This window comes from Equus asinus, chromosome 8 (assembly GCF_041296235.1).
Source record: "Equus asinus isolate D_3611 breed Donkey chromosome 8, EquAss-T2T_v2, whole genome shotgun sequence".
Classification (NCBI taxonomy): domain Eukaryota; kingdom Metazoa; phylum Chordata; class Mammalia; order Perissodactyla; family Equidae; genus Equus; species Equus asinus.
The window spans coordinates 77,312,687-77,326,379 of NC_091797.1; the positions used below are offsets into that span (position 1 = coordinate 77,312,687).

At 36.4% G+C, this 13,693-nt stretch overlaps 1 protein-coding gene across 2 annotated transcripts in view; it reads left to right on the forward strand.

Moving 5' to 3' along the window:
- ATP2A2 (ATPase sarcoplasmic/endoplasmic reticulum Ca2+ transporting 2) overlaps positions 1-13,693 on the forward strand; it is a 58,865-nt gene that overhangs the window by 8,443 nt on the left and 36,729 nt on the right. For both annotated transcript variants that reach the window (XR_011505326.1, XM_044775900.2), the window contains exons 4-5: positions 1,319-1,423; positions 5,041-5,179. Coding sequence is in view for 1 of the 2 variants with exons in the window: in XM_044775900.2 (XP_044631835.1) it covers positions 1,319-1,423; positions 5,041-5,179 (244 nt within the window). In the remaining variant the exon portion in view is untranslated. The remainder of the gene's footprint in view (positions 1-1,318; positions 1,424-5,040; positions 5,180-13,693) is intronic.

Here is a 13,693-nt window from a genome sequence, read left to right on the forward strand (position 1 = left end):
AGGCTTATTAGCTGTCAGTGGTGATTGGCATCTATCAGGACCTGCTCCTGGTGTCTCTTGGGTCTTTCCTGCTCAAATTGCTATTTCTTGTTAATTCATCATTACCTTCTTTTACTTGGAAAATTTATCTTGGGCCTTGCCTTAAGCATCTTTCTGGTTGTTTGCTATTTGTGTAAAAGCTCACTTTATAATATTCCACTGAGTACAAACAGTATTTATATAGTATTCCACTAAGTACAAAAGTCGATGGTTTCATTATTAACAGAAATCATATCTGACAATATTAAAAAGTATCAAAAACAGTTCTTTCATTGTTTGCCAAATAGATCTTTTAAAGGAAAGGTTCTGTTGTGAAATATGCAAACATTTTAGGCAATGTGAAAAAACAAAGGCAAATCTTAACTATAAGATTGACTCATTAGATATGTTTAACGTCTTTTCTGGATTGGCAGTTTCCCACAAAAATTGGTTGTTACATTTTTAACCATTTAGATGACTCTTACTATATTCTTGATTATTATTTTGAGATTCATTGTGTTGGATTCTCTCTTACCACCTTAGGGTTGCTTATTTAGGAAGTACACTGTGGCTCTCTTAACTTGCAGATTTTAAATCTTAAAGATAGGGTTGTCTGAGCCAGGATTTCTCTGCTCATTTTTCTTGGGGCAGTGTTCTATGTCCAGTTATAACATTTTTGGACTTACGTCATCTCTAAAGTTCTGTATTACTGTACTAGATGTCATATGGAGGATCACCTTCAAGATACATTCCTGATTGTGGAACAACCTTGCAGTAGTTCTGAGATGACCTTCAGCAATGCTGCTGAAAATAAGTGGTGCATTAAGTTTATATACTCTAAAATTTTGAGTCAGTGATCGTTATTTTTACTATGAATTTGTGCCACATGGATATTGTTTGATACAGGTATTAACCAAATCATCCAAGTTGTTGATGATCACCTTTAACAAAATCAAGAATTTAAGTTTTCTTTCTTCTGAATATATACATATAAAATGAATGGGATTTATTTCCCCAAAAGTATTTTATTTGAATTTTAAAACGGAATTGTTACATGAAAAAATAAATTAGCTCTTAAGGGTATTGTTAAGAAGTTGTATAGTTTTGATTCTCAAGAATTATTATGAACAAGATATAAGCTGGTTATTTATGTTGTTACATTTTGCCACCATTTGTTTCCAGGGATGGTGAGAAAAGAGATTTTTTATATCATAATTCCTTCAGTGCAAGCCACTTCTGTTATAGTAGCACTGAGCCTAAAAACAAATTACAATTCTAACACATGCCATTTCTCTTTTAGGTTTTGGCTTGGTTTGAAGAAGGTGAAGAAACAATTACAGCCTTTGTAGAACCCTTTGTAATTTTACTTATATTAGTAGCAAATGCAATTGTGGGTGTATGGCAGGTAAGCAAAAATTCCTACAGTGCTAAATTTAGTAGTTTATGTAAATGATTTAAACTAAGTTAACCTTTCTGTTACCTATTTTTCCCGATGTGTTGACTAAAAGTATCTCTAGAACTTCTACGTGTGTTTTGGGGGGTTTTCCCATTAGTTTATTTAATGGCAAAATTTTAGACTTCTCATGCATATATACTCTGCTGTTAAAATTGCTCATCCTTCATGGTAGCAAGGAGTTAAGAACATTGAATGAGAGAAGCTACTTAAGGAAAACCAGAAAATTTGAGAGCCAGTATCTGTCTTGATGTTTCCTAGCTGCTTCCTGTGAAAAACTTTGTGAACTCAATGTCATTTTTATTCTCCTTAGATTTTTTCCTGTGGGTGGATGGGTTTAACTATAGAAATTGTTTAAATCCTAAATTGTTTTCCCTTTAGACATATTCCTGGCTGTCTTCCCTCAATTGTCCAGGCCTCTCTTACTTACAGAATGGAAGCTAATTTACTACAGAAACATAATGGAATTCCTCCCTCCCACTCCCCATTCACATATCTGCAGATACCCAGAACTTTTCTAGGACTGTTGATCTATTTGATTTTTTTGAAAATGTTTTCACAGACTTTGAGACTATACTTCAGATTCATTTTAAGTACTGATCTTTTAGGTTTCTGATGGATATAGTTACCCCTTTGAGGACTAAAATTGAGTGCATCTATCGTTCTTAATGTGGAAACATCTTAAAAACATAATCCTGTTGAAATTGTAATCTTCTGACCTTATTAATAAACCCTGAAGATCTTCGTGGTGGGCTCATATGGAAAAATGGCCTACTTAGAAGAAAATTTTAATTGTGCTGTATTCCTATTTTGATTTTTTTGTAAGAAATTTGCTTATATTTAATTAGAAATGGTCCTCTTGTGAATAATTTAGGCAAAAGAAACAATACACAGCAGTAGATTGTTCTTTTCAAATTAGTCTTATGTATTTTTTAATTAAATTTATGCTAGTTATGTGGTAGATACTTAATGTACATTCCCATTTCATCTTTACAGTGATCTTATAAGGCAGGTGATATTCCCATTTGACAGATGTGACATTGAGCTTCAGAGTGATTAAGTGACTTATCAAAGGTCATACAGGTAGCTCATAGAGTATCTGAGTTTTGAATCCAGGCCTAGGCTGATCTGAATTCCAAAGTAAAATTTTACAGCAGTTTTCGCAGGACTTTTATAATGTCTTAATTTAAAAAAAAAATTCTTAGGTTTTAATCCTATTTATGTAGTATACAGAATAGAATGAACAATACTGAAAGGTTCTTGCCTTCTGGAAGTAAGGGAAATGATAGTTATTTTGTAAGGTAGTATTGGGAGTGGGGTGGGCACATGTTTATGATCAGTGTTATCAAGTAAAGATTTTAAAAGAAGGTGACAAGCCGTTGGGAACTATAGAGAAATAGAGTTTTGTGTGTGAAGGCTGGGGAGAATATTCCAGAGAGGGAGTGGCATGAGTGGAAAGGTACAAGGTGAGCAATTTTGGTTTGACTGGAGGAGGTGGAAGTTTCGAACTGTTAGAACAAAGGAAACCTTAGAAGGTCCTCTGAGTTATGCTTTTGTTGATAGTAAGTTAGGCATACTTATATTTCCCTGAGTTGACGTATTTTTGATGTAACCTATTGGAATCTATGATCGTTCGCTTCCCTTTCCCACCCCCTACACTCTTAATGTTCCTTTTGATAGTTTGAGTTAGAGGGAGGGCTGTTAAGTGATTTTAATTGGCATCCTTGTCCTTGGTATCTGAGAGAATTTATCTTGTAAGTTTGTGCTTCTAATTTAAATGGACCGTTGTTAGTTTTTAGTAGGAGCCAAATAGAGTGCTCCTGGGATGTCTCCTTAACCTTGAGCATCCAGTTATGAACTGTCTGACATGACTTGAAGGAGAAAGGAAATAAGACTGCTATGATTCATAAATTGGGCGGGGGAGGGGGAGTCCTGTGCAGAAAGTGGTTTCAAATTTGATTAACTGAATGGCAACAACACTCAGAATTTGTTCTTCCCACAATCAGTAACATTTGAACTTAATATGAAGGACCTTTAGGAGTAACATTAATTAAGGTTAAATATCCTAACATTGCTGTTAATTATAAAGTGATGCAGATATGCTCATTCTTTCAGCAGATCTGATAGGGGATTAAAATTACTATTATGAATTTCCCAAATTTAAGGTTTCCTAGACTCTTTCAGGGATGCATACACAAAACGTGAGACACATGCTGTTAACTTTCAGGTTTGTGTCATCTAAGTTCTCTTTAAGCAGGTCTAGAGATTTTTCACAACAGACTAATACTCTTACAACAAGGTGAGAAATGAGATCACATGGTACTGCGTTTGTATTCTGTTCAAGCAGAGGTTAAATTGAAGAGCTTCAGATTGGAAGGCAAAAATGTGAGAAATAAAAGAATCCTTTCCTTTGTCCATTGAGTAACCTCACCTGGGCGTGCACTTCATAGATTCACCCCTTGACATCTTTTTTCTTCTTCTTTTTGTTCTCTCCAAAGCCCCGCAGTATCACAGTTGTGTATATTCTAGTTGTAGGTCCTTCTGGTTCTGTTATGTGGGACGCCACCTCAACATGGCTTCATGAGAGGTGCCATGTCCATGCCCAGGATCCGAGCTGGTGAAACCCTGGGCCGCCAAAGTGGAGTGTGCAAACTTAACCACTTGGCCATAGGGCCAGCCCCCGCTCCTTGACTTCTAATTGTTTACTCTCTAAAAGGAGAGAAGACAAATTTGTCATATGAGCTTTTCTTTGTTTCTTGTTTTCCTTAAAAGAACTTTGCTATAGCTTCCCCCTCCCCCCAACATGACTCCTTTGGGTTCTACATCTTTCATCTTGAAATTAGGAAAGAAAACCTGTGTGGCTGAGTCTTGATATCTTTGTATATCGTATTATGGTAAACATGGCATGTGACTGGCAGTCCTGTGATGATATTCCAGCTATTTGTTGGTCATTACCACTGGAGAGAGATTTCTTAGAGTTTGTGAGATTAACCTGATTTTAATTCATCACTCGCAGCATTTACTATGTACCAGAACAGTCTAAGCATTTTACATATAGCTTGTAAATCTTCACAACACTTGAAGTTTAGGTGCTATTACTGTCCTGGTTTTGTAGGCAGTAAACTTGGTTTTGTAAGCAGTAACTTATCCACGATCACGTAGCTGATGAGTGGAAAAGCCTAAATGAACCCAGGCAGCAGGCCCAGGCCATCGTCTTTCACATGAGACAGGATCGATTTAAATGGTATGGGTGTGGCTGGAGGTGATGGCATGTTTCACAGCATGCTTAAGGACAGCAGATTCTGTAACTGCTTTTTCCCATTACGGTTTTATCCCCTTACCCTTCTTAGGGTGCTTATTTTTTAGTTTTTAATAAAAAATCATGAGAGCTTAGTGTTTATCAACAAAGATGTGAATTGTTTACTATAAATGCCATTGACGTGCTTCTCTTTTGTCTTATTTATTTATTTATTTAGATTAGAACTCTACGGTTTAATTCCTTGGGCTAGAAATACTTGCAGTGGCAGGCATATGTTAACTACTTTTACCTTCTTTTTTCTTTTTTACAGGAAAGAAATGCTGAAAATGCAATCGAAGCCCTTAAGGAGTATGAGCCTGAAATGGGCAAGGTATATCGACAGGACAGAAAGAGTGTACAGCGGATTAAAGCTAAGGACATAGTTCCTGGTGATATTGTAGAAATTGCTGGTGAGTTGAGTTTGTCATTTTCTTTTATTCTAGATTGTATATCTGAATACAGTTCTTTTCTCAAGGCTCATAAATAAATGTTTTAAAAATTGTGCTCATGTATATCATCAATTATAGTAACAGATTTTCATGCCATCCAAACAAATATGGTTTTCCGTAAAATTATTTCTTAAAGTGTTTGGCACCTCCATGTCATTGAGGTTTTTTTTTTTTTTAAAACGAGATGTTTTGAATTATTGTGCCTATTACTTTTGGTACATTGTAGAACACTAATGCTGGTGAAATAATGAACTTAATCTTGATTTGACAGTTAGTTGTAGTGAGCAGTTTGTTAGAATACTAGTTAATGACTGTGTAGTTTTTCCTGTTTCAGTTCTTGGCGCAAATGTTGTCATCCTTGTAACTGTCAAACTAAGTTGTTGAAGGGTAATTTTGTGCATCTAAATCTGCTTAAAAATACTTTTACGTAACACTGAGCCAGGGGTCTTAGCCTGGGCTCTTTGGATGGGCTTCAAAGAGTTTGTAAATCCACTGCAAGGCCAGAGCTCTCCACAGATCTCCAAGGGGTCTGTATTTTCATTGCTCTAGATCAGTGCCATGTTTCAGGCCGCCCCAAATGTCTCTGCAACCAGTCAGAACAGTCTAGTCTTTTTGCTGGCGAGTCGTTACATTGGGCAATTCAAATCAGCATGGTTTTTCTTTTTCACACCCTCCTAAGCTCAGCATACTTTTTACTTGTTTTCTTTTTGTGAATTATTTTACACTGACTTGTGGGGAAAGTATGCTTTGTCTTTATTGTCTTACTCATTTTAATGGTGAGAATTCAGAGCGCTTCTCTTGGCCTATCCCCTACAGTGTTGACCTCTGATAGGAAATTGCCTTGTTATAGGTATTCTCTCATCCATAATTTTTGTTATTCGTCCAGAAAAAGAATGTTGTTGCCTGTATATCCACATGTTTATTACTTAGGACTGCAAACTGTGTGTAATTGACCCAATAGCTTACTTAATAGTGTTAACAAAAGTACAACTCTCAATGAAGTATTTTGGCCATTTGATTTTTTTTTAACTTATTTTGACATAATTTCAGACTTAAAAGTTGCAAAAAATTGTGAGAGTTCTCATATAGCCTTTACCCAGATTCTCCAAATGTTAACATTTTATCACATGTGCATTATCCCCTTTAGGTCTGTATCTGTACATTCACACATTTTTGTCTGAACTATTTGAGGTTAAGTTGCAGGCATAGTGCCACTTTACTCCTAAATACTTGAGTGTTTATTTTATAAAATCAAGGGCATTCTCTTAATATAACTCCAGTATAATTATCAAAATCAAGAAATTGAAACAATACTGTTATCTAATATGCAGACCTTATTCATATTTTACCATTTGTCACAATGGATTTTTATAGCAAAATATGAGTTAGAAAGGGAATTCTGGGGGCCAGCCCCGTGGCTGAGTGGTTAAGTTCTCGCACTCTGCTGTGGTGGCCCAGGGTTTCACTGGTTCGAATCCTGGGCGCAGACATGGCACCGCTCATCAGGCCACACTGAGGCGGCGTCCCACTTGCCACAACTAGAAGGACCCACAACTAAAAATACACAACTGTGTACTGGGGGGCTTTGGGAGAAAAAGGAAAAATAAATCTTTTAAAAAGAAGAATGAGAGAAAAATTTTGAGTTTATAAAGAGTGGTTCTTAAGCTGGGGTGCACATCAGAATTATCTGGGGGCACTCTTTAAAAAGTTTTCACCAGGTCTCAACCCAAAATCTTAACTCTGAATCTCCCTTGGGCATGGAATTGTGGTCATGTATAGTTTGAAAAGGGAGCTTCAGATTTAGATGCAAAGCATGAGTTTTGATCACCGAATGTATATGGGAATGCTTAGGAGTAGGATGTAGAATCAGAGATACTGGTGGGATTTCAAGTGGAGGTGAGTGATGGTGGTGCTGGTAACTGAGGAAGGAAACATCACAGGAAGATAGCTTGTCTTTCCACAAATACATACATGGTAGGTGTGGTTGCAGATAATGTTGCCTAAATATGTGTACAAGATCCTGTTGGACTTTGCATGTTTTCTATTTCCAGCTTAATCTGGTGGTATACTCTTCAGCTTCTCAAATTAAGAATTTTTATGCTAGTTAGGCTGTTTCAATGTATTGAGTCTGTTTGAAAACCTTGAGAAATTACCCCCAAAGTGTTGATCCTTAGTTTGCATCAGTAGATGGCAGTGGTAAACAGTGTCGGAGGAAACTAGTCTTTATCCTGAAGGCATCTTCCCTCTGGGAGAAATAAACTAAGGCCAGCTTCTCCTCAGTGCTAGTAGTTTTGATTTCTCTTTTCCTCTGAATCTTGGATCTCCCCAGTCTCTCCTATCTCAGTAAGTCACTCTAACCACCTACATAACTAGAGAAACTTGAGAGTCATCTTGATTCTTCCCTCTCTCGTTGTCTCAGACCAGTTGATTCTGTCTCCAAAACACACCCAAATTTGTGAACTTCTGTTTCCACAGTCCCCACACAAGTTCCACCATCACCTCAACACGCACTGTCATTGTGTTCTAACTAGGCTGTGGCTTCTTTTGTCGTCATCTTCCAGTCTGTTCTCTGCACAGCAGCTAGAGTGGTTTCCTCAAAGTCATGTTGTTAGTCACCTGCTAAAAACCTACAGTGGCTTTCCCATTACACCTGAAATATAAAAAAGACCTTGAGTAGTGTAGCTCCTGCTTGCTTCTGTGATTTCATCATATGCCACTCCCTGTGCTCTAGCCATACAGCCTTCTTTTCAGTTTTCAATACTGCCAAACTTTCCTGCCCTTTTTTAGGATGTTAGGCAAATTTTATATAATTTGTTAATTTGCCCAGTACGTAGATCTCACAGTGGCAATGTTTGGTTATAACCCTGATCTGATTTTTCTTGCCCACTGTGAAATTCTGTTCTCTGTATGTAGTGTTTTGTACATTGCATTTGATAGTTTAGGAAGGACAAATAACGATTGATCGATAGTGTATGTGACCTAAGATTTCCAGTCTTCTGGAGTATCCCTTTCTTATTTTATTTGTTTATATTGTGGTAAAATACACATAATATAAAGTTTACCATTTTAACCACTGAAGTGTACAGTTCCATGACATTAGTACATTCACATTGTTGTGCAACCGTCCTCACCATCCGTCTCCAGACTTTTTCATCTTCTCATACTGAAACTGTCCCCATTAAACGGTAACTTCCTTTACCCACTTCCTCCAGCTCCTAGCAACCGTTCCCTTTCTTTTAATGTTCAAAAAACAGTGACTTTAATATTAAAATAGGAGTTTAAATCCCTCATCTTAGGTAAATATACTTATTACTAATAGTAACTATTCTAAGCAATATGCACATTTAAACTTGTTCCAGCTTCACCTGTTCTGAATCCTTTGTGGGGAGTACTAACAGGTCTGATAGTTAACACTTTTTGCTCTAACTCTTCCCCCGTTGTATCCAAATTGCTAAAAGAGTATGCAGTACTTGGACACTGGGTTCTTGTATACTATTTCTTCTTGAATTTTGACCATTTCAAGGGATGGAGAACAGAGGTGATTAACTAGTTTTAGGTAGATGGGAACATTTTATTAAATACTGTTGTCATACCACTAGGCAGTGAGCACCTTAAGGGCGGAACTATGTCATGCTGACCGTTGTAATCTTGCTGAGCATGTAACAAGCTCTCAGTGAATAATAAGTGAAACTTGAAATCAAAAGTATGGGGTTAGGTTCAGCTAATGTAGACATGCTTATTATGCAACTTCTGTGCAGAACAGATAATTTGAAGTCTATATGCATGTGTTTGATAATAGCTAAACTTAAGAGTGTGTGCCAGATACTGTGGTAAACTTGCAAGTGCTTGGTTTTTAACCGTCAACCACTCTAGATATTGTGTACTGTTATTCACATTTTACAATTGAGGAAACTGAGTCTTTGTGATTTATTGCTTCTGTCTTCAACTGCAGGTAATTTGCTAGAGATGACAGGATATTCAGCAAATGTATAGATAGTATGTGTATCAGTCATTGCAATTTGTCGGAGGCCCAGGTCACAATTTTTTTAAACAGTTTTATTGAGATATAATTCACATGCCATAACATTCACTCTTTTCAAGTGTATGATTAAGTAATTTTTAGTATATTCAGAGTTGTTCGATCATCATCACTATCTAATTTCAGAACGTTTTCATCCTCTAAAAAGGAAAGCCCATGCTCATTAACAATCACTTTCCCTGTCCCCCTTCTCCCAGTCCCTGGCAACCACAATTTACTTTGTTTTTATGGATTTACCTACTCTGGACATTGCATATAAATGGAATCATACAATATATGGCCTTTTGAGACTGGCTTCTTTGACTTAGCATACTGTTTTCAGGATTCATCCATGTAGTAGCATGTATCATATTTCATTCATATATATGTATGTATATATATATATAATGTGTTTCATTTCTTTTTATGACTGAATAATCCATTATTTGGATGTACCATATTTTGTTTATCCTTTCATCAGTTCATCAACATTTAGGTGGTTTCCCCTTTCTGGCTGTTACAGATAGTGCTACTGTGAACATTGGTGTACAGGTTTTTGTGTGACTATATGCTTTCACTCTCAAGTATATACTTAGGCATGGAATTGCTGGGACTTATGGTGACTCTATGTTTAACATTTTGAGGAACTTCCAAACTATTTTCCAAAGTGGTTGTATCATTTTTCATTCCCACTAGCAACAGATGTATGTTCCAATTTCTTGACATTCTTGTGAATACTCGTTATTGTCTTCTTTTATTTTAGCCATGAAGTAGTATCTCATTGTGATTTTGATCTGCACTTCCTTCATTTCCTAATGATGTGGAGCATCTTTTTATGTACTTACTTTCTATTAGTATGTCATCTTTTGAGAAATGTCTATTCACATTCTTTGTCTATTTTAATTGGGCTGTTTGTCTTTTTATTGTTGAGTTGTAAGAGTTCTTGATGTATCCTGGCTATCAGATATGATTTGGAAAAAATTTTTCCCATTCTGAAGGTTTTCTTTTTACTTTTTTTTTTTCTTTCCTCTCCAAAGTCCCAGTGCTTGGTTGTATATCCTAGTTGTAAGTCCTTCTAGTTCTTCTGTGTGAGCTGATCCCACAGCACGGCATCAGACAGATGGGTGGGTGGTATGGTTCCATACCTGGGAAATGAACCTGGGCTGCCAAAGCAGTGAGAGTGCTGAAATTTAACCACTGGGCTATCAGGGCTGGCTCTCTTTTTACTTTCTTGATGGTGTCCTTTGTGGCATAAAGGTTTTTAATTTTGATAAAGTCCCATTTGTCTGTTTTTTCCTTTTGTTGCTTACACTTTTGCTGTCACATCTAAGAAAATCTTGCCTTAATCTAGGGTCACAAAGATTTTGTGTATGGTGTGAGGTGGGGGTCCAGCTTCATTCTTTTGCATTTGGATATCCAGTTGTCTCAGCACCATTTGTTGAAGAGACTTCTCCATTCTGTTGATCTGGCATCCTTGTCAAAAATCAATTAACTACATTTTCCACTACAAATTAACTTGTTCCATTGAGATCTGTATGTCTTTCCTTATGCCAGTACCACACTGTCTTGATTACTGTAGCTTTGTAGTAAGTTTTGATATCAAGTTTGAGTCTTCCAGCCTTGCTGTTCTTCTAGATTATTTCGGGTATTCTGAGTCCTTTGCATTTTATATAAATCTTAAGATTAGCTTGTTAATTACTACAAAAAAGGCTGTTGGATTTTGATAAGAATTATATTGATTCTATAGATCAGCTTGGGGAATAGCTATCATAACGATAATTAAATCTTCTGATCCATGACCACAGGGTGCCCTTCCATTTATTTAGGTCTTTCATTTCTTTTAACACTGTTGTTTTGAATGTACAAGTCCTGTAATACTTTTTAAGTTTATTCGTAAGTATTTACTGTTTGTTTGTTTTGGGGGTAAGCTGTTTGTAATAGGAATTGTTTTCTTAATTTTGTTTTCAGATTGTTATTTGCTAGTGTATAGAAATACAATTCATTTTTGTGTGTTGGCCTCATACCTTGCAATCTTGCCAGACTCTTATTAATTCTAATAGTTTTGCAGGGGTTCCTTGAGGTTTCCTATATATAAGATCATGTCATCTGCAAACATGTTTTTATATCTTTCCAATCTAGGTGCCTTTTCTTTTTCTTGTCTAATTGCCTTGGCTAGAATCTCCACTAGAATGTTGAATAGAAGTGGCAAGAGCAGACATTCTTTTCCTTATTCTAAGGGAAAAGCATTTAGTTTTTACCACAAAGAATGATGTTAGCCATAGGTTTTCTAGATGCCCTTTATCATGTTAAGGCTTGATAATTTTAATTTTTAGGTTGTCAATATAGTCTTATTTGGTTATTTTGGTGACTTTTCATGGTGGTTGTATATTTATATTCAAATTAGAAATGATAGTTTTGCAGGATTACTAGGAACGGTGGGTCATTGAATTGGGTAAGATGTAATCCTATGGCATTTACAGTGAATTATATACAACATTGAGGAAAACCATATTGTGACTGCTTGACCTGGGCCCAATAGATAAGTGTTTATTTCATTAAGACTTTAAAGACTATACATGTTGAAGCTTTTTAAATTCAACTTTTATTAGGTTTGGTAATCTAATTGACCGTATAATTTGCTACTTAGCCCAGTAATTCAGTTCTGTGAAACTATAGAAATGAACTTCAATTCTAAATGTAGATCTACGATGTTTCTTGTGAGTCAAAATCTTAACTCTCTACATAGCCTGAAGGGATAAATGGCGTGAATTGGGCTTTTAGACATGGTAACTTTTATACTTCTATTTAAATTATGAAATTGAGTGTGAAGGGTTCTTCCTGATGAATTGGAAAACTGGAGAATATTAGGAACCATTTTGAAGATGAATGCAAGTATGGAGTTGCTATTTTGATACTTGCAAAAGGAAAGAGACCTGGGGCTGGCCCCGTGGCCGAGTGGTTAAGTTCGCGCGCTCCGCTGCAGGCGGCCCAGTGTTTCGTTAGTTCGAATCCTGGGCGCGGACATGGCACTGCTCATCAGACCACGCTGAGGCAGCGTCCCACATGCCACAACTAGAAGAACCCACAACGAAGAATACACAACTATGTACCGGGGGGCTTTGGGGAGAAAAAGGAAAAAATAAAATCTTTAAAAAAAAAAAAAAAAAAAAGGAAAGAGACCTTTTTTCGTCATTGTTTGGAGGTAAGGATCATCTCCTAACTTCAGGTGATAAAAGTTGTTTTTGCTAGCTTTTGGAAGACATCTGATAGGATTAGTCCACTGGACTTTCTAAAGGCTAGACTGAACTGGGTGGTTTTTTTGGGAAGAGATGTGGGGAGTTGTTAAGGAAATTAAATTTTAGATGTTGCTATATCAGCTAATAACCTTTCTAGGAAGATATTGTGTAAGCATGCATAGCTAATGCTTATGTAAACCCTAGAAGTATCTACAATACAAGAGTCAAAATTGATTTGGCAAGTAAAAATAGGAGATAGTTACCCACATGTTCATCTTCTGAAGCTACAGTAATTTTGTATAATCTTAATGCCAGAAAATACTTCTCTGGATGGGTGGAAACCAAAAGAAGTAAAATCACATCCTCTTTTATGAGGAAAGAACATCAATGTTTTTAAGCTTCCCGTATTATCTGCTAATATTATCAAAGTGAATCAAGCTATGATAGTCACAAAAGTCTTAACTTTAGAATTTTAGGGGTTTCACTATATGCCCGGGGAGCAGGGGGTGTTATTTACTGACTTCTTGAGGTCACTGTTTTCAAGATTGTTTAAAACAAACTTCATGTAACTTGGTAACCTGGAGTTGACGAATAGCACAAGGACATAAATATCCTCAGCTGACTTCTGTCCTGTAGTATACTCTGGAGCAAATCATATTTTAAGATTATGTAAGTGATAAACATGACACAATCTTAACATAAAATTGGATTTGCTTCAGTTCCTAAAGAAATTGATTTTGTATTTCCTAAAGTGAAGAGTAAATGTTCAGCAGTAGTGTAAGTAATTTTGAGATTTATTCAATAAAAAAAACTGATTCTTAAACTTGGTAACTAAGGGAAGGAAAGTTTCATGTTTGATAGTCCACTTGAAGTAATGAAGTTTAGTAACATGTATGAAGTGGCATTTCCAAGCAGTCAGGGAAAAGGAAAGACAAAGCTGTAAATAGAAAGATGACTGATTCATGTAAGAACTTGGATTATTGTCCTAATTCTGCATGACACTGGACAGAGTAAATTAACCTCTGTAGAACTGGGTAATTGGAGCAGACTCTTTTGGAGCTCTCTGGCTCTAGAAGGTGTCTGATTAGATAATGTGGGCACATCATCTGTTTGCCTGGGCCATGAGTCTGGGTGGACTTCTTTTGCTTCTGGAAGAAAAAATTGGAGCAGCCTGACTGAATAGTCAGCAAACACTTAATCCATACCTGCCGAGCTCCCTAA